This window comes from Liolophura sinensis, chromosome 1 (assembly GCF_032854445.1).
Source record: "Liolophura sinensis isolate JHLJ2023 chromosome 1, CUHK_Ljap_v2, whole genome shotgun sequence".
Classification (NCBI taxonomy): Eukaryota; Metazoa; Mollusca; class Polyplacophora; order Chitonida; family Chitonidae; genus Liolophura; species Liolophura sinensis.
In genome coordinates, this window is record NC_088295.1 from 78,604,413 (window position 1) to 78,624,249 (window position 19,837).

General features: G+C 40.9%; 2 protein-coding genes across 2 annotated transcripts; one reads left to right on the forward strand and one right to left on the reverse strand.

Annotated features, from left to right (window-relative positions):
- Positions 1-739: 739 nt before the first annotated feature.
- On the reverse strand, positions 740-6,573 carry LOC135464406 (poly(A) RNA polymerase, mitochondrial-like). The gene is made up of 8 exons (XM_064741835.1): positions 6,456-6,573; positions 6,014-6,216; positions 4,996-5,211; positions 4,289-4,501; positions 3,748-3,962; positions 2,966-3,192; positions 2,359-2,436; positions 740-1,886 (listed from the first exon to the last, which is right to left on the reverse strand). The coding sequence occupies exons 1-8, from the start codon at positions 6,571-6,573 to the stop codon at positions 1,420-1,422; spliced, it is 1,737 nt and encodes a 578-aa protein (XP_064597905.1). The 3' UTR covers positions 740-1,419.
- Positions 6,574-6,898: 325 nt separating this feature from the next.
- Positions 6,899-19,637, forward strand: LOC135461621 (speckle targeted PIP5K1A-regulated poly(A) polymerase-like). The gene is made up of 10 exons (XM_064738798.1): positions 6,899-6,981; positions 8,331-8,520; positions 9,502-9,795; positions 12,279-12,393; positions 13,868-14,031; positions 14,629-14,894; positions 15,712-15,941; positions 16,358-16,447; positions 17,744-17,886; positions 18,416-19,637. The coding sequence occupies exons 3-10, from the start codon at positions 9,556-9,558 to the stop codon at positions 19,622-19,624; spliced, it is 2,457 nt and encodes an 818-aa protein (XP_064594868.1). The 5' UTR covers positions 6,899-6,981; positions 8,331-8,520; positions 9,502-9,555; the 3' UTR covers positions 19,625-19,637.
- Positions 19,638-19,837: the final 200 nt, after the last annotated feature.

Consider the following 19,837-nt stretch of genomic DNA (forward strand, 5'->3'; position numbering starts at 1 on the left):
ATAAATATACATAGGGATACTTCCGTTTCCAAGTCTAAATAATCTATATTAAGCAATAATGCTATGACAACGCATGTGTCTTAACGTATTTATTTGAGTGGTATTTTACGTTAAGAATATTTCACTTATACGACGGTGGCCATAATTATGGTGAGAGGAAGCCGGGCAGAGCCCGAGGAAACTCACGACCATCCACAGGTTGTTGCAGGCCCCTCTCTGTACTACTGGAGAGCAAACCAGTAAGAGCTAGACTTGAACTCACAGCGACCACATTGGTGTGACGGTCATTACGCCTCGCTTGCACGCTAACCGCTTCGCCACGGAGGCCCTTGGAGGTGTCATAGGTATACCTGACATCGTGGTTTCCTGTAAACTCTGTCCGGGTTTTTTACGTATATCATTGTGGTTGATTTACCCCAGTGCATCCTTCTCAAAGTTGCTTCGGCGACCATTAAATCTGACGTCAGCGTTATCTTACATACAGACAATAATACGCGTGTCCTCGTAGCAGACTTGCCTATTGATCATGGCCTAGTTTGTCTCTCTATAAGATAATCATGCTTCAGACGCAATATGAGTTATTGTCATTTTAAATTGTATTTACTTACCCCTAGCACCTTACAGAGTAAAATGTGTTAATGCTGGAACACATGCTACAGACAAGGTGCCAGAACCAAACATTTGTGCCCAAACAGGTGTTTCGTTTGGCTCTGTCACTTGGAGGAAATTCTTTCTTCCTATATTTATCTGAGGGCCTCCGTGGCTCAGTTAGTTAGCGCGCTAGCGAAGCGTAATGACCCAGGAGCCTCTCAAGAATGCAGTCCCAGTGAGTTCAAGACCAGTTCATGCTGGTTTCCTCTCCAGGTGTAAGTGGGAAGGTCTGGCAGCAACCTGCAGATGGTCGTGGGTTTCTGCCGTGCACTGCCTGGTTCCCTCCCACCATAATGCTGGCCGCCGTCGTATAAGTGAAATATTCTTGAGTAAGGCATAAAACACCAGTCAAATAAATAAATAAATAAATATATTTATCTCTACTTTCTGGCCCAAACACTGTAGCTGTACAGGAAATGTCCAAGTACCTTAGCCTCTCCATGTCATTGTCCATGTATCTTACATGCCATTGTGCTGGTAACCCATATACAGTTGTATATGCATTATGTACTGAATGCTGTAAATTAAGGTCTAATTTGCCCTGCTCCTTCCTCTGTTTGTTCAGTACAACACTAATACTGCACTGGACTAATGGATTTTAGGCAGAAGAGGTACAGCCGTAACTATGTATCTAACTACTTATATGCCAAGAGACAAAATACAATACCTTTGCAATTATAAACACACTTCCTTTTAATTGATATGCATAAAATAGCACTGTCACTTTCACATGTGAGAATTTTGTCCTGTGTTATGATGTTGAAATCATCAATGTGATGGCTCTGCTTTAGTCCTCATATCACTGACATTGTCCTGGTTACCGTCCTGGTTACCACCCTGGTTATCAACCTGGTGATCATCTACGTTACCGTCCTGGTTACCATCTTGATTGCCAGATTCTGATCTCTGTGAGAACAAGTCACCGACATGAACATGCAGTTTACCATTATTCCCATTGCCATTTGGCAGCAGAATACTCATTAACCCCCAAGCCCGCTGTTTCTTCTCCCCATTTGTCTCCAAGTTCCAGAGGGCTGTCTCAAAAGCCTTCTTCAGTCTCTCAAACTCAGGAATATTGATGTTCTTGCAGACATTTAGGTTAACATCCAGAGGGTTTTCTAGGTAGACAGGTGAGAAATCCGGCTTACTGAACGTCGTCCCTTCTATCACAGACATGCCCCGTGATTGAAAATCAAACGATGAGTAAAAGGCAAAAAAACCCTTCAGCAGTTCACCTAAAACAAATACACACTTAGAATTTGAATACGCTATCGTATGTCAAAACAGTAGCTTTCTCCACAACCCCCCCTCTCCCTCCTCCCCAAAAAACATTAACAAACACTTTATCTGATTCGACTTTACCACAATAGTCTAGGATATTTTTGACATAAACTCTCATCTCAACCAATCAGAGCTGAGTCTGAACAATCAACCTCTTCAATGACTCATCAACAGCCAATCAGCTGCAACAAAAGCTATGCTTTAGCCAAATGTCAGCATGGGTTCCCATGAAATGAAAAGTGTTTTATATAAAATTCTTTATATAAAACCTAAATAATAAATCGAATAACATTCAAATACATATAATTAAATAAAATACTATTTATATAAACATCAGGACTTCCCATTCCTTCCTGCTGCCAAATCACTCATCAAATCACTGCACTAGTGGCCTATTAAGAGTTGTCTTCCCCTGTTTGCACTTACCTAAATCATCTGTATTTTTGGTTTTTGGCACTTTGGTATAATCTGACATGAATGGTGCACTAAAATCATCATGTGGATCTGAAAGAAAAAAAAAATGTTCTACTTTCATGCCTTTATAGTCATATCACTTCTATATCAATACATACTGTGTCGGTGTATTTATAAATACATGTACCGCTTATGTATAGCTCTGCTTTGTCCATGATCATGCAGTGTTAGTCATTTTCAGAGCAGTCACCCTGGTCTCCTATGTTAAACTATTCAGAGGGAATTAATAAATTTTATTCACAGGAATTTTCACAACAAACTGCAGTCACCGATCTGAGGTGAGAAACCGACATTTATGTGTCTTATAACGGTTAATCTACTAATCGAACCCAAATGAGTTTAAGGCATTTCAAACAAGTTTATTAGTGATATAATATCTAATTATTCATTTATTTGATTGGTGTCTTGCGCCACACTCAAGTGTGTTTAAGTTCTTTTATATCAATAAAATAACCACAAAATTAGTCCACCTTTCATAGCTGCTGATTTACTAACATGAAGACAATGGGGAAAAAAAACACTCTGAAGGAATCTCAAACTTTCTCAGCGTAAGACTTACTGACTGGATGATACAGTGTGCGTAGTTTGGGTATGACAGGCTGGGGGTGGCTCTGTAAGAAGAACACCACAAGAGCTGTCAGCATGAAATTGGACACCCACGGGCCGGGGTGTTTACGATTCACCTCGTTAACCCGTGCCCAGTGTCTGACACAAAAGACCAGAGGGGCGACACGAGGGTCCAACTCACTCAGCACCCACAGGACTTCTGACATACGGTGACCAGATCTGCCAGGCAAACCACAACATAAATCACAATGTCAATTTCGACACAAATCACAACATTAAATCAAAACATGACAACCTAAATGACAATATAAATCCTCACAAACATCAAAACAGCTGCACATTAGTCAGTATATTAAATGATATGCTACATGCTTACAATATCCCCATTTAGGCCTATTTGGAGAATACTATTCTTTAAGACTGATATTGTCATCATAGGACTCAATAATCGTTAAGTATGATGTAAAACCAAAAGAACACATTTATTTAAGACAGATATAATTTATCAATTAAATGCCTTTAATTGAAATCAAAGCTATGTTTTTAACTGGAATAATGTGGATGATTCCGAAAAAATTACATCTATCTTTATAAGTTTTAACTGTAATAACATAAATCTGGGTAAACGGCTCGAAAAAGAAAGTCAAAACAGTATAATAGGGGCAATTTGATTTGCTCCATTTTCCAAGATTTATCAATTTCTAGTGAGGATGTAAACAGTGCATTTTTTTGTTTTTCTCGATAGCAAGAGTTATTCCCCTTGACAACACTCACATATGGCTGAAGGAGAGATCACACTCAATATTGCAAGCATCATTTCTGAACTTGATGATAGGAACTCTGGCATTAAGGATTCTGTGAACACCCAAACACAGAGGAACAAACTGCTCAATGATATCAGCAACTGTCTGTAAACTCCTCTGAGTAAAGCCTCGCTCATTATCTGTCCTCTTCTTTGTCATAAATTTAAGGTTTGGATTTTTTCCCACCTGTATACAGTACAAAAAACTGAATTTAAAGGTCTGTATTCTAAAGGCATTCAGTTAAACAAATGAAACAATATAAATCTGCATAAAACATAACACCTAATTAAAATTTTCTTCAATAATATCTAAACCTTTATTTGTTCCTTCTCCATGAAAAGGGTACACTTTAAATGTTAAACTAAAAATTTGCTGAACGGGTAAAATAATATGTAAGTATTTAGGGCATGGTGATTGAAGATCAAAATTCAAAGAAATAATATTTACCATATTAATCAGTCAAAATATTTTCATTATGTACTGTATACATATTCATAATAAGTACTTCTCACCTGGTGCTCTGACTGGAGGAGAGACAAGGTCATATCAAGGTCACAGTCATGTTTTCCAAACCCATTCACTGTTGAGCCAAAAGGTAGGACAGCACAATGGGGAAAAAGACCAGACAACATGTCCTCTAGCTTTGAGCAGACAAAGAACCTCAGACGACATCCCAGATCTGTGAGATGATTTCTGTGATACAGGATCTCTATCTGATGTGATAACTGAAATAAAAAAGTTGTGTTACAATGTTTCCATCTGATATGAACAGCTATGATAAAGGAATATGAAACTATGACAATAATGGAAAGTATATAAGTACATATATGCGTACTTGGGGTTTTTAGTCATACTTAACAATTTAGCAGTTACTAGTATTAGGTGTGTGTAAGTATACTGTGTCTTCTTGTGGCAGGGTAAGCCAATGTCGCCACTGAAGTATCATGCTGAAGACGCCAGACATGACACCCCACCCAGTCACGTTATACTGACAGACAATGATCCAACCAGTCCTGTTTCCTTGCTCTAACCTCTTAGTGTTAAGCGAGGCAGCAACAAGTACCATTTTTAATGTCCTTGGTAGGACCTGACTCAGGTTTGATCCACACAGTAATGATACCTCTCCATCTGATGTGATGCTTAAAATAAACATCTATAATTCAGAACCTCCTGATATGTGACAACTGAAATGAACAGCAGTTCTTCTTATATCATTTACCCCAGTGGCATTGTAGCAGTCTGAGATCTCAAATTTCTCCTTAGGGTCAGACTGAACAGGTAACGGGATCGTCTGTTTTCCAACCGACTCGAAGCCTCCTGTCAGCAGTAAAACTCTAGACTCCACAGGAATCTTCTCATCATTGGAGAAGTGAGAAGCTGATCTTAGGACACGCTGTACAGCAGCTCTGCTTTCTAACTCAATCAGGGCATAGTCCTACGAACACACAAAACATTCTGATAAAACTCTTCACACCTTTCACTGTCAAATAATAATAAATATAAAATTACACTGCAAATAATTTAGATATGGAGACACTGACTACCCACATCAATAGGTCAGCTAATGGTCTCACTGACTACCCTCATCAACAGGTCATCTAATGGTCTCACTGACTACCCTCATCAGCAGGTCATCTAATGGTCTCACTGACTACCCTCATCAACAGGTCATCTAATGGTCTCACTGACTACCCACATCAATAGGTCAGCTAATGGTCTCACTGACTACCCTCATCAACAGGTCATCTAATGGTCTCACTGACTACCCTCATCAATATGTCATAATGGTCTCACTGACTACCCTCATCAACAGGTCATCTAATGGTCTTACTGACTACCCTCATCAACAGGTCATCTAATGGTCTCACTGACTACCCTCATCAACAGGTCATCTAATGGTCTCACTGACTACACTCATCAACAGGTCATCTAATGGCCTCACTGGACTACCCTCATCAACAGGCAAATTAGATCATTAAACAGTCGCAGTGCAGGTTTCCCTATCTTTGACAGTTTTTTTTTCAGAAAGGATATCATTATTAGCAATTAACAGACCTGTAACACTGTAATCCAGTCTGACCTGATCAATGTGATACTGAAAGGTCTGATTAAATTTATATGTCAGCGATCCATCTGACTTTGTTTGTCAATAAATTCTAGTCTAGTTACAGGCCTTCACTACATTACCACGTCTACAAGACACTGCAAGGCTACCAGGTACGTTACTTTTAACTTACCCGAATATGAGAAAAATGGAATATATTCATCACTTTTCCTAAAGGTTTTACTTGGTTGTATACAGAACTGATGTGTTTCTTGGACGGGATCTGCACAAGGATACTCCGGTGAGCTTCCTGACGACGAAGATGATACATCTGCTGGAAGGATACAGGGCGAGGGCTGGTAATATTCTGTATGATTTCATCAATTGGTCTCTGCACTGAAATACAAAACCACAACATTTCTTGTGATTAAACTGTGACACAGATAGTCATGATCCTAAACAAACTGTCTAAATCACTAATTAGCTATGTACAGTTAAGATGATGCCATGGGTTTGATTTGAGCTTGTGAATTTTCAGGTTGTTGTTGTCAGCTCGACAGCCATCGGCGAAATGTAGTCTGACAATTTAGTGAGAGCTGTATCACAGACGTTTGCGAATGGAGAAACGAAACTACCTTTGGATGATGATTTCTGAATTTTTCGTTTGACCCCTTTGCCGCTGGAAAAACGCCGAAAACAACGTAGGGTTTTGCTACACATCATGTGCCCGACTTGGGCCATGGGGGCCGCCATATTGCAAATGGGAGCACTTAAATATTACCCGTGGAAAGATATGATGAATGTTGTATATTACAATTTTGTGACGTCAGCGTTTCCACGGCAAGGTCTAATATTGCTTCCGAACGGCTGTAGTACATAAGTTTGTAGAAAAAAATGTAACTGTTTGATTGTGTGGGGGGAAAATGTTAGCGTCGAAATATCTAAAATGACCCCATATCAGCCCGAATGTCGTGTAGTAGCAATGCTCCGTCACGTATGATTGGCTGCTGATGTCTTTGTTTCAGTGTACAATCACAGTGTGCACAGTTAGGCCGTGGGTAAATGTGACTCGTGGATAAGCTACTCCAGTGTCACTACGGCGCGAATCGACCATAACGATGAGTCTGTCTTGCGAAGTTTGTAACATAACTGTGCATTCTGGTACGTCTTTGCTATTGGTTGTTACACATTTAAACTTAACCTTTAGCTAGTGTGACCTGTGTCTTGGAGCACAAATGGTACAATTACAAGCTGGCTGTTTCATTCAACATAACATCATTTAGGCCTGAGAATGAATGTTATGGAAATTTTTTATTCCATTACTTTCATTTTCGTTTTGGATTTGGCCACAGAGGACATGTTTTGTCATGTCATTGTTAAACTTCGGCCAAATAAATTACTTGTAGACTTATAATTTGAATAAAAGGCCTTCAGTGGAACTAGTGACAAACAGTATTAGTATTATTGACACATTACTTCAACTCAGGTTAGCCGACAATTATCAGAGTGCCCTCTTTCACGTTTTGCCGCCACAGTATGGCTGAAATATGGCGTAACGCTTTGGTGGGCCATCATGGATGTAGCGGTTAACATGCCGGTGCGGCGCTATGACCCAGGAGCCTCTCACCAATACAGTCGCTGTGAGTTGAAGTCTATGTCATGAGGGGCTTCCTCTCCAGTCATGCGTGGGAAGGTCTGCAAACCGGTGGATGGTCTTTCCCAAGGCTTTGCCCGGTTTTCTTCGTCCAAAATGCTGGCTGCCATTGTATGAGTGAAATATTCTTGACTATGGCCTAGAATACCAGTCAAATATAAATAAATAAATTATTTCCATTTTGATATTAAATTAAGGTTCCAGATAACAACCCAACATTTAGGAGGGTGTATTAAAAGATAACAAGCACGTACAAAGCACTTTTTCAGTTTTAGCTTGTATATATGTTAAGTATGTAGGAGTGGGCCTACAGGTGAGATCAGGCGTTTGTCTTTGATTCAGACGCACAAGTCACTGGTTCAGTTCCAGCCTCAGGCAGATATAATTTTTTGATTCTTAGGGGCCTTGTTTAGTGACAGCAAGTGGTAGGCTGCACATTTATTTTCAGTACAGTGTTGTGGTAAGTAAGCTTTTCTGGAGATCACTCCTAGTCACTTCTCATATGACTGAAACATTATTCATGTTAATCATACAAGTGTGATAGAAAGTGAAATAATTCTTCAAAATTATTTTTATCATACAAATCAATCAGTAGGGGTCTGTCAGCAACCTGCGAATGGTTGTGGGTTTCCCCCTGGCTGTGCTCGGTTTCTACCCGCCATAATGTGGGTCGCCATCTTATAAGTGAAATATTCTTGGGTACGTTTTAAATCAAATCACCAATCAAATAAATAAATAAATCAATCAGTAGGTATTTAAGCTTGTGGTCTATGTTGGTTTGGTGTTTCCTTTTATTAGTTCATATAGAAGTTTGTTATGATTACTTGTGAACTAGATGACGTTTGTTTACTTTCAGACTCTGTGATGAAAGAACATTGTCAAGGAAGAAACATAAGCGAAACCAGATTTTGTATGACAGACGTAAAGACCTTGCAGACAGGAGTGTATTCACAAGGGGCTTCCCCCCCAAAACAGAAGAGAGCACGCTGAAGGAATATTTCTCTAAATATGGAGAAGTCCAGAGAATCCTTCAGGACAAGGACAGAGTAAGATGACTTTTTCTTTTTTGTATTCGTTCGTCATTTATTCCTCAGCAGTTTAGTAAATCTGTCCCTCTGTGGCTAGAGGAAGTATTTAAACCTGTAGGTGAGGACTGGATATGTGGTCTGTAGCTTGTTCCCATGTGACAGTTTCCTCTTCATGGAAGTTTAGTGTTGTTTACCTAAAATTTGGTATGCCAAATGCTTTTTCAGAAGTTGTTCTGAAAATTAATCAAATTGTTCATAAATCTCATTAAGGCAAATGAATCAAACAGATTCAAGCAAAATGTGTCCATTGAAAAATACTAAATTTTAGGTGAAATATGGTAATTTGTCTTCCACAGATAGCCGGCCATTGATCCCGCCTACAAAAAGGAAATTGTTCAGTTAAAAACAAAACCATGAAAACACAAAAATGAAAAAAAAGATCAATTTTCAAACCAAACCGTGGACAAAAAGCAATGTGTGGGCAGGCTCAAAATTGTAGTGAACCTTTTACTTGTTGGGCTACACCATCAGGAGGATATGTAGGGTACATAGAATTTACACTGATTTTCTCCTCCCATAAATTCAGCTGCTTTTGTGTAAATGCATTATTCATGAGTATGGCATAAAATTCAAGTAAATGACTCAAAATGGCTGCAGCCTGTGAATGATCAACATGTTGGTGTGAGCTACAGATGGGATGTGAACTCTGCTGTCAGCTCAATATGCCTCACTACAGTTACATGTAGAGTGCATGCCTGAAGGGTGCACTGGTTCATATCAACATATCACACTCTATGCTATTTATTTCCTGTGTTCTAAAAAGAATGACATTGGGAATCAATAAGAATAACCTGCATTCATGAAATGAAAAAGGAGTACAAGTGCAACCTAGTTCATAAAACATTTTAATAACAGTGTTAACTTGTCATTTATTTTTTTAACTTTTAATTGTTGTTTTATATACATTATTTAAGTGAGAATGTCCTGGTTGTTTTGTAGGGTGTATATGCCATTATTGAGTTCACAAATGGGGATGCCTTGTCAAAGATTTTCATGGAAAAACATCACGTAATATCTGGACATAAAATTGTGATCAAGCCACGGGAGTTCAAGCCCCCTGTGGCCAAGCCGTCTGACCCAGGGGCCCGTGTCCCACAGAAGAGACAAGGGGTGTTCCAGCCGGTGGCTTGCAAGATGCGGGAAAGTCATGCGTTACTGACAGACTTTGACTTCAGGGTGGACTGTTTGCCAGAGCCAGAGAGTTTGAGGAGAGTTCTCCAGTCCTGTCACACGGTTAGTATTTAAGGGTCTCCAGTCCTGTCATTCAGTCAGTATTTTAGGATTTCCAGTCCTGTCCCATAGTCAGTACTGAGGGGCATTCAGTCCTGTCCCACAGTCAGTACTTAGGGGTGTCCAGCCCTGTCCCACAGTCAGTACTTAGGGATGTCCAGTCCTGTCCCACAGTCAGTACTTAGGGATGTCAAGTCCTGTCCCACAGTCAGTACTTAGGGGTATCCAGTCCTGTCCCACAGTCAGTACTCAGTGATGTCTAGTCCTGTCCCACAGCCAGTGCTTAGGGGTGTCCAGTCTTTCCCACAGCCAGTGCTTAGGGGTGTCCAGTCCTGTCACACAGTCAGTACTCAGTGATGTCTAGTCCTGTCCCACAGCCAGTGCTTAGGGGTGTCCAGTCTTTCCCACAGCCAGTGCTTAGGGGTGTCCAGTCCTGTCACACAGTCAGTACTCAGTGATGTCTAGTCCTGTCCCACAGCCAGTGCTTAGGGGTGTCCAGTCTTTCCCACAGCCAGTGCTTAGGGGTGTCCAGTCCTGTCACACAGTCAGTACTCAGTGATGTCTAGTCCTGTCCCACAGCCAGTGCTTAGGGGTGTCCAGTCTTTCCCACAGCCAGTGCTTAGGGGTGTCCAGTCCTGTCACACAGTCAGTACTCAGTGATGTCTAGTCCTGTCCCACAGCCAGTGCTTAGGGGTGTCCAGTCTTTCCCACAGCCAGTGCTTAGGGGTGTCCAGTCTTTCCCACAGCCAGTGCTTAGGGGTGTCCAGTCCTGTCACACAGTCAGTACTCAGTGATGTCTAGTCCTGTCCCACAGCCAGTGCTTAGGGGTGTCCAGCCTTTCCCACAGTCAGTGCTTAGGGGCATCCAGTCCTGTCACACAGTCAATACTTATGAATCTCTAATCCTGTCCCATGGTTAATACTTAAGGGCCTCCAGTCCTAGCACAAGGTCAGCACTTAACAGTGTCCAGTCCGGTCATCCTGTGCAGTGCTGTGTGGCTGCTGTAGGGTACGGCAAGGCTACTACTCAGGGTTGTCCAGTCCTGTCCCACAGTCAGTACTCTGCGACGTCTAGTCCTGTCCCACAGCCAGTGCTTAGGGGTGTCCAGTCTTTCCCACAGCCAGTGCTTAGGGGTGTCCAGTCCTTCCCACAGTCAGTGCTTAGGGGCATCCAGTCCTGTCACACAGTCAATACTTATGAATCTCTAATCCTGTCCCATGGTTAATACTTAAGGGCCTCCAGTCCTAGCACAAGGTCAGCACTTAACAGTGTCCAGTCCGGTCATCCTGTGCAGTGCTGTGTGGCTGCTGTAGGGTACGGCAAGGCTACTACTCAGGGTTGTCCAGTCCTGTCCCACAGCCAGTACTCAGGGGCATCCAGTCCTGTCCCACAGCCAGTGCTTAGGGGTGTCTAGTCCTTCCCACAGCCAGTGCTTAGGGGTGTCCAGTCCTTCCCACAGTCAGTGCTTAGGGGCATCCAGTCCTGTCACACAGTCAATACTTATGAATCTCTAGTCCTGTCCCATGGTTAATACTTAAGGGCCTCCAGTCCTAGCACAAGGTCAGCACTTAACCAGTGTCCAGTCCGGTCATCCTGCGCAGTGCTGTGTGGCTGCTGTAAGGTACCCCAAAGCTACTGTGCATTGCTGTGTGGCTGCTGTAGGATCCCGCAAGGCTACTGTGCAGTGCTGTGTGGCTGCTGTAGGGTACGGCAAGGCTACTGCACAGTGCTGTGTGGCTGCTGTAGGGTACGGCAAGGCTACTGCGCAGTGCTGTGTGGCTGCTGGAGGGTACCGTAGGATTACTGTGCAGTGCTGTGTGGCTGCTGTAAAGTACCACAAGGCTACTGTGCATTGCTGTGTGGCTGCTGTAGGGTACAGCAAGGCTACTGTGCTGTGCTGTGCTGTGTGGCTGCTGTAGGGTACAGCAAGGCTACTGTGCTGTGCTGTGTGGCTGCTGTAGGGTACTGCAAGGCTACTGCGCAGTGCTGTGTGGCTGCTGTAGGGTATGGCAAGGCTACTGCACAGTGCTGTGTGGCTGCTTTAGGGACCGCAAGGCTACTGCGCAGTGCTGTGTGGCTGCTGGAGGGTACCGTAGGGTTACTGTGCAGTGCTGTGTGGCTGCTGTAAAGTACCACAAGGCTACTGCGCAGTGCTGTGTGGCTGCTGTAGGGGCCGCATATTTTTACTGTTTGGTTCTCAGTTTCTCACAAAAAGTGAGGTCAGTTTATTGTAAATTCTAACATACTTTGAAAAAGGTTAACTCTGAAAGCAATGTTGAGTGAAGTGTGCCCAAATTTATCATCTATGCACAGTTGCCGTCCTCATCACAGAGCTTTGGACGGTCTCATTTTGAAAATAAAATAGGAGGGGCTGGGTTGTGCTGTCAAAACGTTTATTTTCTTCAAAATTTATTAGCTCACATTTTTCTGAGGAAAAAATGAAGGCAAAATGAATTTACATATAATTGTTTCCTCTACTCGCCTAGGTGGAGGGCCAGATGAAGGTTCTGTGTGAGGAGTTGGAACTGGAGCGGGACGATCTTAAAGCCAGATCCAAGATTGTTTCCACGTTGAATGAGCTCTTTGAACAGTTTTTTGCTGGTGAGGTCTTCTGCAATTTGCTGTGTGCAGTTTTGTTTCCTCTGATAATAGTTGAAGTAATAAGAGTTAAGACATGACAGTACATGTACCATTGTGTACTAGGTTGTTGGTTACACATATTTGACTCCTTTGACAGTGACTTTCGAACAGTGAGTTATGACAAAGGACCATTGTGTACTAGGTTGTTGGTTACACATATTTGACTCCTTTGACAGTGACTTTCGAACAGTGAGTTATGACAAAGGACCATTGTTTATTAGGTTGTAGGATACATATATTTGGTATTCTCTTGTAACTGGTTACAGGACAGTGAGTTATGACAAAGGACCGTTGTTTATTAGGTTGTAAGATACATATATTTGGTATCCTCTTGTCAATGGCTACAAGACAGTGAGTTATGACAAAGGACCATTGTTTATTAGGTTGTATGATACATATATTTGGTATCCTCTTGTCAATGGCTACAAGACAGTGAGTTATGACAAAGGACCGTTGTTTATTAGGTTGTAGGATACATATATTTGGTATCCTCTTGTCAATGGCTACAGGACAGTGAGTTATTACAAAGGACCGTTGTTTATTAGGTTGTAGGATACATATATTTGGTATCCTCTTGTCAATGGCTACAGGACAGTGAGTTATGACAAAGGAGCGTTGTCTATTAAGTTGTAGGATACATATATTTGGTATCCTCTTGTCAATGGCTACAGGACAGTGAGTTATGACAAAGGACCGTTCTTTATTAGGCTGTAGGATACATACATTTGGTAACCTCTTGTCAATGACTACAGGACAGTGAGTTATGACAAAGGACCGTTGTTTATTAGGTTGTAGGATACATATATTTGGTATCCTCTTGTAACTGGCTACAGGACATAGAGTTATGACAAAGGACCGTTGTTTATTAGGTTGTATGATACATATATTTGGTATCCTCTTGTCAATGGCTACAGGACAGTGAGTTATGACAAAGGACCGTTGTTTATTAGGTTGTAGGATACATATATTTGGTATCCTCTTGTCAATGGCTACAGGACAGTGAGTTATGACAAAGGACCGTTGTTTATTAGGTTGTATGATACATATATTTGGTATCCTCTTGTCAATGGCTACAGGACAGTGAGTTATGACAAAGGACCATTGTTTATTAGGTTGTAGGATACATATATTTGGTATCCTCTTGTCAATGGCTACAGGACAGTGAGTTATTACAAAGGACCGTTGTTTATTAGGTTGTAGGATACATATATTTGGTATCCTCTTGTCAATGGCTACAGGACAGTGAGTTATGACAAAGGAGCGTTGTCTATTAGGCTGTAGGATACATACATTTGGTATCCTCTTGTCAATGGCTACAGGACAGTGAGTTATGACAAAGGACCATTGTTTATTAGGTTGAAGGATACATATATTTGGTTCTTCTTGTCAGTGTCTTTAGTACAAGGAGTTATGACAATGGATCATTGTTTATTAGCTTGTAGGTTAGATATATTTGGCTCCTCTGACAATGGTTTTGGCACAAAGGGTTGTGACATGGACCTGTTTCTTGACTTGAGGACTGCAGAGAGGCTGGAAAAGGAGAAGTCTGGAAAAGTCCAGTATCCAGTGCATGTCATCAATCTCACCTCCTGTAATTGTGTGAGTATGCATCTAATGTCTCAGGAGCCTCCCATCTTAAAAGTAAGAAGAGTATTGTTATGATACATATATTTGGTATCCTCTTGTCAATGGCTACACATTGTAACAATTAAATCCAGAATGATTATATACTAGAGTGCTGTTTAATCTTGTACCGTACTCAAGAAAGGTTGACTTGTACAATCATCGCCAGGTTTACAGGTGGAAGAAACGCTTTATTCGATCCTATGACGGGTCAAAATGTTTGATACTTTGAGTTCTTCCGAGTCAGTCAGTCAGGCGTCTGACTGCATGAGGTAAAGTCATCATTTTGATGACCGGGGCTCAATGTGAGGCATGATGCAAAGTCATCATTTTGATGACCGGGGATAAATGTGAGGTCATTTTTGTTTTAAGCTTTTAAAGACTAGTGATTGACCAGACATTTAGACCTCCATGTGACCTCATTAAGTAAGGTTTTGAAAGAGCCTGATGGTCATCATAAAATGATGATGCAGTCAGATATGATTTTAATGAAAAAATTCTGTTACCAATATCCTTATGATTCAAACATCATGATACGTGAATGCGGACAACATGTTGAATTGATTTTTTCAGCCAAAGTGTAAAGAAGATGTTGAGCCCAAGTATTCACAACTGCATCTAAGAGGTATAAAGTCTTTGGAAGGAAAAGAGTTTCCTGTGTCTGCGAAAAGTCTGTCAGAGGTCACGTTATTCGACAAGGTCAAATTGGTGGGACGAATTCTGACTCAGTTCCACCCTGGGTGTAGTGATGCTCACGTCATTCCAAGCATCCGCTGTCCAGTTGTGCGATTCAGTCATGCCCCAACGGGGATCAAGTGTGACCTCTCTGTTAATAACAGGTACAATACTTCCTCTATTTCACACAGTTCACCTACTTTCTCTAAAGCACTTTTTTTCAGTGAAATCTATGCATACAATTACTACAAAAATGACTCCATAATTATTTGTTTGTATAACTACAGATGCAAGGTGCATAAAAATGTGTAAATTCTTTCTCTGCACCCCAAAGCTCTTTCAGAATGTTTAAAATATTGGTTGTAGTGGCAGAAGAAAAGGTTGAAGAATCAGGGTAACTCAGATTACCCTTATATCTCTAAATAAGTCATGAACGCGAGAGTGGAAATTTCTTAAGTTCGTTGTGAAACTCCAGTCTCATAAATGATCTAGATGGCACCACAAAGGCACAAACCTTTTCCGCAGCTAAATGTACAAATCCACTCATTGCAACCAAAGGGACAGTACTCTGTCCTCTCTATAAATAGGGAAGAATGGTTTAAAATATTCATGGATCACCACCAAAATGTAATAGGCTGGTCCTTAGCCTTAGGCCAACGAGTGCACAAAATTTCATCTAATTCCTTGTGTTTCCACAAGTTTGCGGAAAGACAGACAAATAATTGGCAGCAAAAAGCCTTCTCTTTTCACTCATGATTGTCTGTAGGCGATTATTGTTCAGTGTTATTTTTATTAAAGTGATCAGATGTGTACAGTGTTCTTATTTCACCATAGAAGTGTCATCAAAAATTGATCAGATGTGTACAATGTACTTATTTCACCACAGAAGTGTCATCAAAAATTGATCAGATGTGTACAATGTACTTATTTCACCATAGAATTGTCATCAAAATAATAAGCTCAACTGCCTTTTCCTTTTAGACTTGGGCTGCAAAACACCAAACTTCTGAAGTTTTTCTGTAACGTTGACCCCCGAGTTCGCCCTCTTGTGTTCGCCCTGAGGTATTGGGGGAAGCTCAAGGAAGTATCGACTAATCCTGTGTCTGGACCACGTCTTACAAACTATGCTTTGAGTCTCCTTGTGGTTTTCTTCCTGCAGAACACACAGCCACCCGTATTACCCACTATGGCTGAGTTAGAAGTGTTACCAGGTAACATTGCCTTTATCAACCTTACCAAGTAAAACTGCCTTTATCAGCCTCACCAGGCAATACCGCATTTATTCACCTCACTAACACGCAGGTTTCCATGGCAATCACAATTGGTGTGTGATAAACATTATACATAAAACATACTTGACTTTTCCCACATGTAGTTAACAGTTAATAAATGTCCTTAGTTTGATTCCAAACTATTCAAAGGTTATGAACAAAAATGCCAATCCATGCTCAGAATAAAAACATTTTGGATGTGTGCCCATTTTGTGTTGATTGAAAACAGACTGTCATGCCATCACCAAGCCTGCACCAGAAGAACAGTTCCACAGCAGGCTTGCAGATATCTGTGGGGTTATACTCATACTTATTCAAGTCCATACTTACATGTAGCTGACACACCTGTGTTTTAGAAAATACCTCGAGGACAATGATAGATGGATGGGACTGTTCATTCCAAGGCCAAAAGCCTGAGGGGAGAGAGGAGAACAAGAGTTCAGCAGGTCAGTCTGCTGGTATGAAGAGAGAAAGTTGAACAGCCAGAATTCAATTGCTGATACTAAACCCTTCTTTCTTCATGCAGATTAGGCTGTTTAATTATTCCAAGCTTTTCACTTGATGAAAAAAGGCTGATATTTGGATTAAGTCAGACATGGTTTGGGAATATGGTATATAAACAAGCACCAGAAGACTCGAAAAACAAATCTCAAACACAGATCTCATCTCAACTCATCCGAAATTGCACAGTATTGAGTTCCACAGGTATGGAAAATGAATGCCAGCTGAAAATTTTTCGGCGTTATTCACCACCATATCAAAGTTATGTTCCCAGAATGCACATTTCTAGGATTCAAACTGAAAAGGCACTTTCATAATGATGGCGAATGGAACATGAAAATTTACCACCAGTTTAAATGTTGCTTCGGTTCTCTGTACTGAGGCCAGTCATGATCATGGGATGTGACATTTATGTCAAGTGCATTATGGATGACAGTGTCGAGAATTTGTCAAAATGATGCCAGGTCTGAATACATACGTTTCACAGTCTTTAATTTGTAGTTTATTATGGATTTGTAATGAAAGTGTAAAAGTAGGCGAGATCTGAATACATACGTTTCACAATCTTTAATTTGTAGTTTATTATGGATTTGTAATGAAAGTGTAAAAGTAGGCGAGATCTGAATACATACGTTTCACAGTCTTTAATTTGTAGTTTATTATGGATTTGTAATGAAAGTGTAAAAGTAGGCGAGATCTGAATACATACGTCTCACAGTCTTTAATTTGTAGTTTATTATGGATTTGTAATGAAAGTGTAAAAGTAGGCGAGATCTGAATACATACGTTTCACAGTCTTTAATTTGTAGTTTATTATGGATTTGTAATGAAAGTGTAAAAGTAGGCGAGATCTGAATACATACGTTTCACAGTCTTTAATTTGTAGTTTATTATGGATTTGTAATGAAAGTGTAAAAGTAGGCGAGATCTGAATACATACGTCTCACAGTCTTTAATTTGTAGTTTATTATGGATTTGTAATGAAAGTGTAAAAGTAGGCGAGATCTGAATACATACGTTTCACAGTCTTTAATTTGTAGTTTATTATGGATTTGTAATGAAAGTGTAAAAGTAGGCGAGATCTGAATACATACATTTCACAGTCTTTAATTTGTAGTTTATTATGGATTTGTAATGAAAGTGTAAAAGTAGGCGAGATCTGAATACATACGTTTCACAGTCTTCAATTTGTAGTTTAATATAGATTTGTATTGAAAGTGTACATGTTGTTTAAATTCCAGAAGACTTGCTGGTGCAGTTTTTCCAGTTTTACTGCAGTATTGACTTCAGTAATGTGGTGTTATCAACACGAACAGGCCGGATCATTCCAGTGTCTGAATTTTATGAATCTTTAAGCAAGAACGATAGAGCTAAATACTTCAAGGTAAGCTTTTATCTCTGATGGAAACCAATGCATAAATGATCTTGATAGATGTTTTGTGAAGGCTGTGCCAGGGAGTCAAACTTAATCTATTTTGTGTTTGAACACAGCTTTTGAACTGCGTGTAGGTCTGGCTGACTGTTTCCAAAAAGCTGTATATAACTGATTTAAACACAACTGTATTTTTTTAATCCTGGGAATTAAAGTGAAAAACAACTAACCAATGGGTAAAACTTTAGATTTCCAGTACCAAAATTTGAGCATTTGAATGAGTAAAATCGAGATGACGCTATGGAATCGGCCACTGTGTTGTTATTTCATAATGGTATCCACAGTTTTGCCTGTTCTATAAAGAGGATCTCTCTACATTCTGGGCATGTGCCGAGCACTGGAATCTACTTCCCCAAATATTCAAACCATTCACACTGCTAGTTATTGATACAGTAAATGTAACCCAATTATTTTCTTTCCTCAATACTTACAGCGCATTCTTCACAGCCTTCTACACCATTTTATGTTCTTCTTTTCTCAGACAGGACCAATATCAGTGCAAGATCCATTTGTCCTTGACCACAACATCACCCTGAATGTCAACGACAAAGTGCGACTGAAACTGGTGGATGAGCTCAACAACGCCCGGCAGATTTGTCAGGAGTCTTTTTCGCCTCCTGCAGATAAGCAGGAGTTATGGGGCCTGCTATTACTGTTTGACTCCTCACCAGAGGGTGCTACTGGAGAGCTGAACACTTCTGGCTCTAAATCTGAAGGGAAGTCCATCCAAAATGCCTTCTGTGTTGTCCTGAAGATGTCTCAGATGTCTGAAAGCATGGTGAAATACCTGAACAGCTGCCCTGATTACAGGGTAGAGTGGGTGTTAGCTGTGTGTAGATTTCTACAGATCATGCTCACAGACATCTTATTGTTTGACTGTACGGTAGAATGGGACGGCCAGGCAGTGTTACCCGAGACTGTGTGCAGCCAGGCTATGAACAGCGTCAAACTGCAGGCAGACTCAGGAGGGATACCCACATCTCAGTCAGACAAAGGGAGATCACCCAAAGCATCCTCCACTAGTGTTGTTGCTGCTGATAGAGTGGAAAGACCAAGTAGTGAGACACCCATGGCTGTAACAGACAGTGGAAATGAGTCCCCAGAAAATCCATCTGCACAGGTGTCTCAACGTCTTCCAGGTGACTCAGCGGCTCAGCGAGCTGACACAAATAAAAGATGCAGGAAGGAGGATGAAATCTCTTCAGATTCAGTGAAAAGGTGCAAAAATGAGACCAGCGTGAGTACAGGAGAGGTGAGTGACATGCAGAAGGTAGAGGCTGGCTGCTCCAAAACTGACAGACGTGAGCAGCATGACCTGGCACTGACGAGGTCAAGTGGTCGCCTGCCATGTCTAAGGCTTCAGTGCAGTTCTGTGTACCGAACTTGGAATGGCAGGAAACCTGTGCGTAGACACCTGGTCAGCAATGGAGCTTGTGACAGCCTGGAGCTGGAGAGGAAAGTCACAGAGGGTTTGCTTAAGGCTGACATACCTGCTAAGAAACCTGTCCTCCAGTTTACCTGTGAGATAGAGGCTGTCATAGAACCAGGTAAAACTGCTGCACTCATCGCTTTTAAACCGGGAAAAGTCGGTGCAAAGGAGTTTACATGCTTTTATCCATTTGCCAAAACTTACCTGACGAAGGCTGTGGACAAGTACCTGGCAGAAACCATTCCACAACTCTCTGCTTAACTTCTTTATTGAAAAAAGATTTTATCCACGTTTATAAGGATGCATATTTTTTATTGATACCATGTTGATTGTGATACAAGCTGTTAACCTGACTCTAGGTGAGAAAGGCCATTATAATAAGTACAAATTTTAAAAATGGTTTCAAAGTGTGTAGAGGTTTTAAAGATAATTAAGTTATGAATATGTTATCTGCAACGGAATACTTTCGAAGTT

Coding starts and splice junctions, on each gene's coding strand:
- LOC135461621 (XM_064738798.1), top strand. CDS start 9,556: ATGGAAAAACATCACGTAATATCTGGACATAAAATTGTGATCAAGCCA. Junction 15,942..16,357: donor TGAGTTAGAAGTGTTACCAG/GTAACATTGCCT, acceptor CCTGTGTTTTAG/AAAATACCTCGAGGACAATG. Junction 17,887..18,415: donor ATAGAGCTAAATACTTCAAG/GTAAGCTTTTAT, acceptor TTCTTTTCTCAG/ACAGGACCAATATCAGTGCA.
- LOC135464406 (XM_064741835.1), bottom strand. CDS start 6,573: ATGGCGGCCCCCATGGCCCAAGTCGGGCACATGATGTGTAGCAAAACC. Junction 4,502..4,995: donor ACTGCTACAATGCCACTGGG/GTAAATGATATA, acceptor TTTTTATTTCAG/TTATCACATCAGATAGAGAT. Junction 2,437..2,965: donor CACACTGTATCATCCAGTCA/GTAAGTCTTACG, acceptor TTTTTCTTTCAG/ATCCACATGATGATTTTAGT.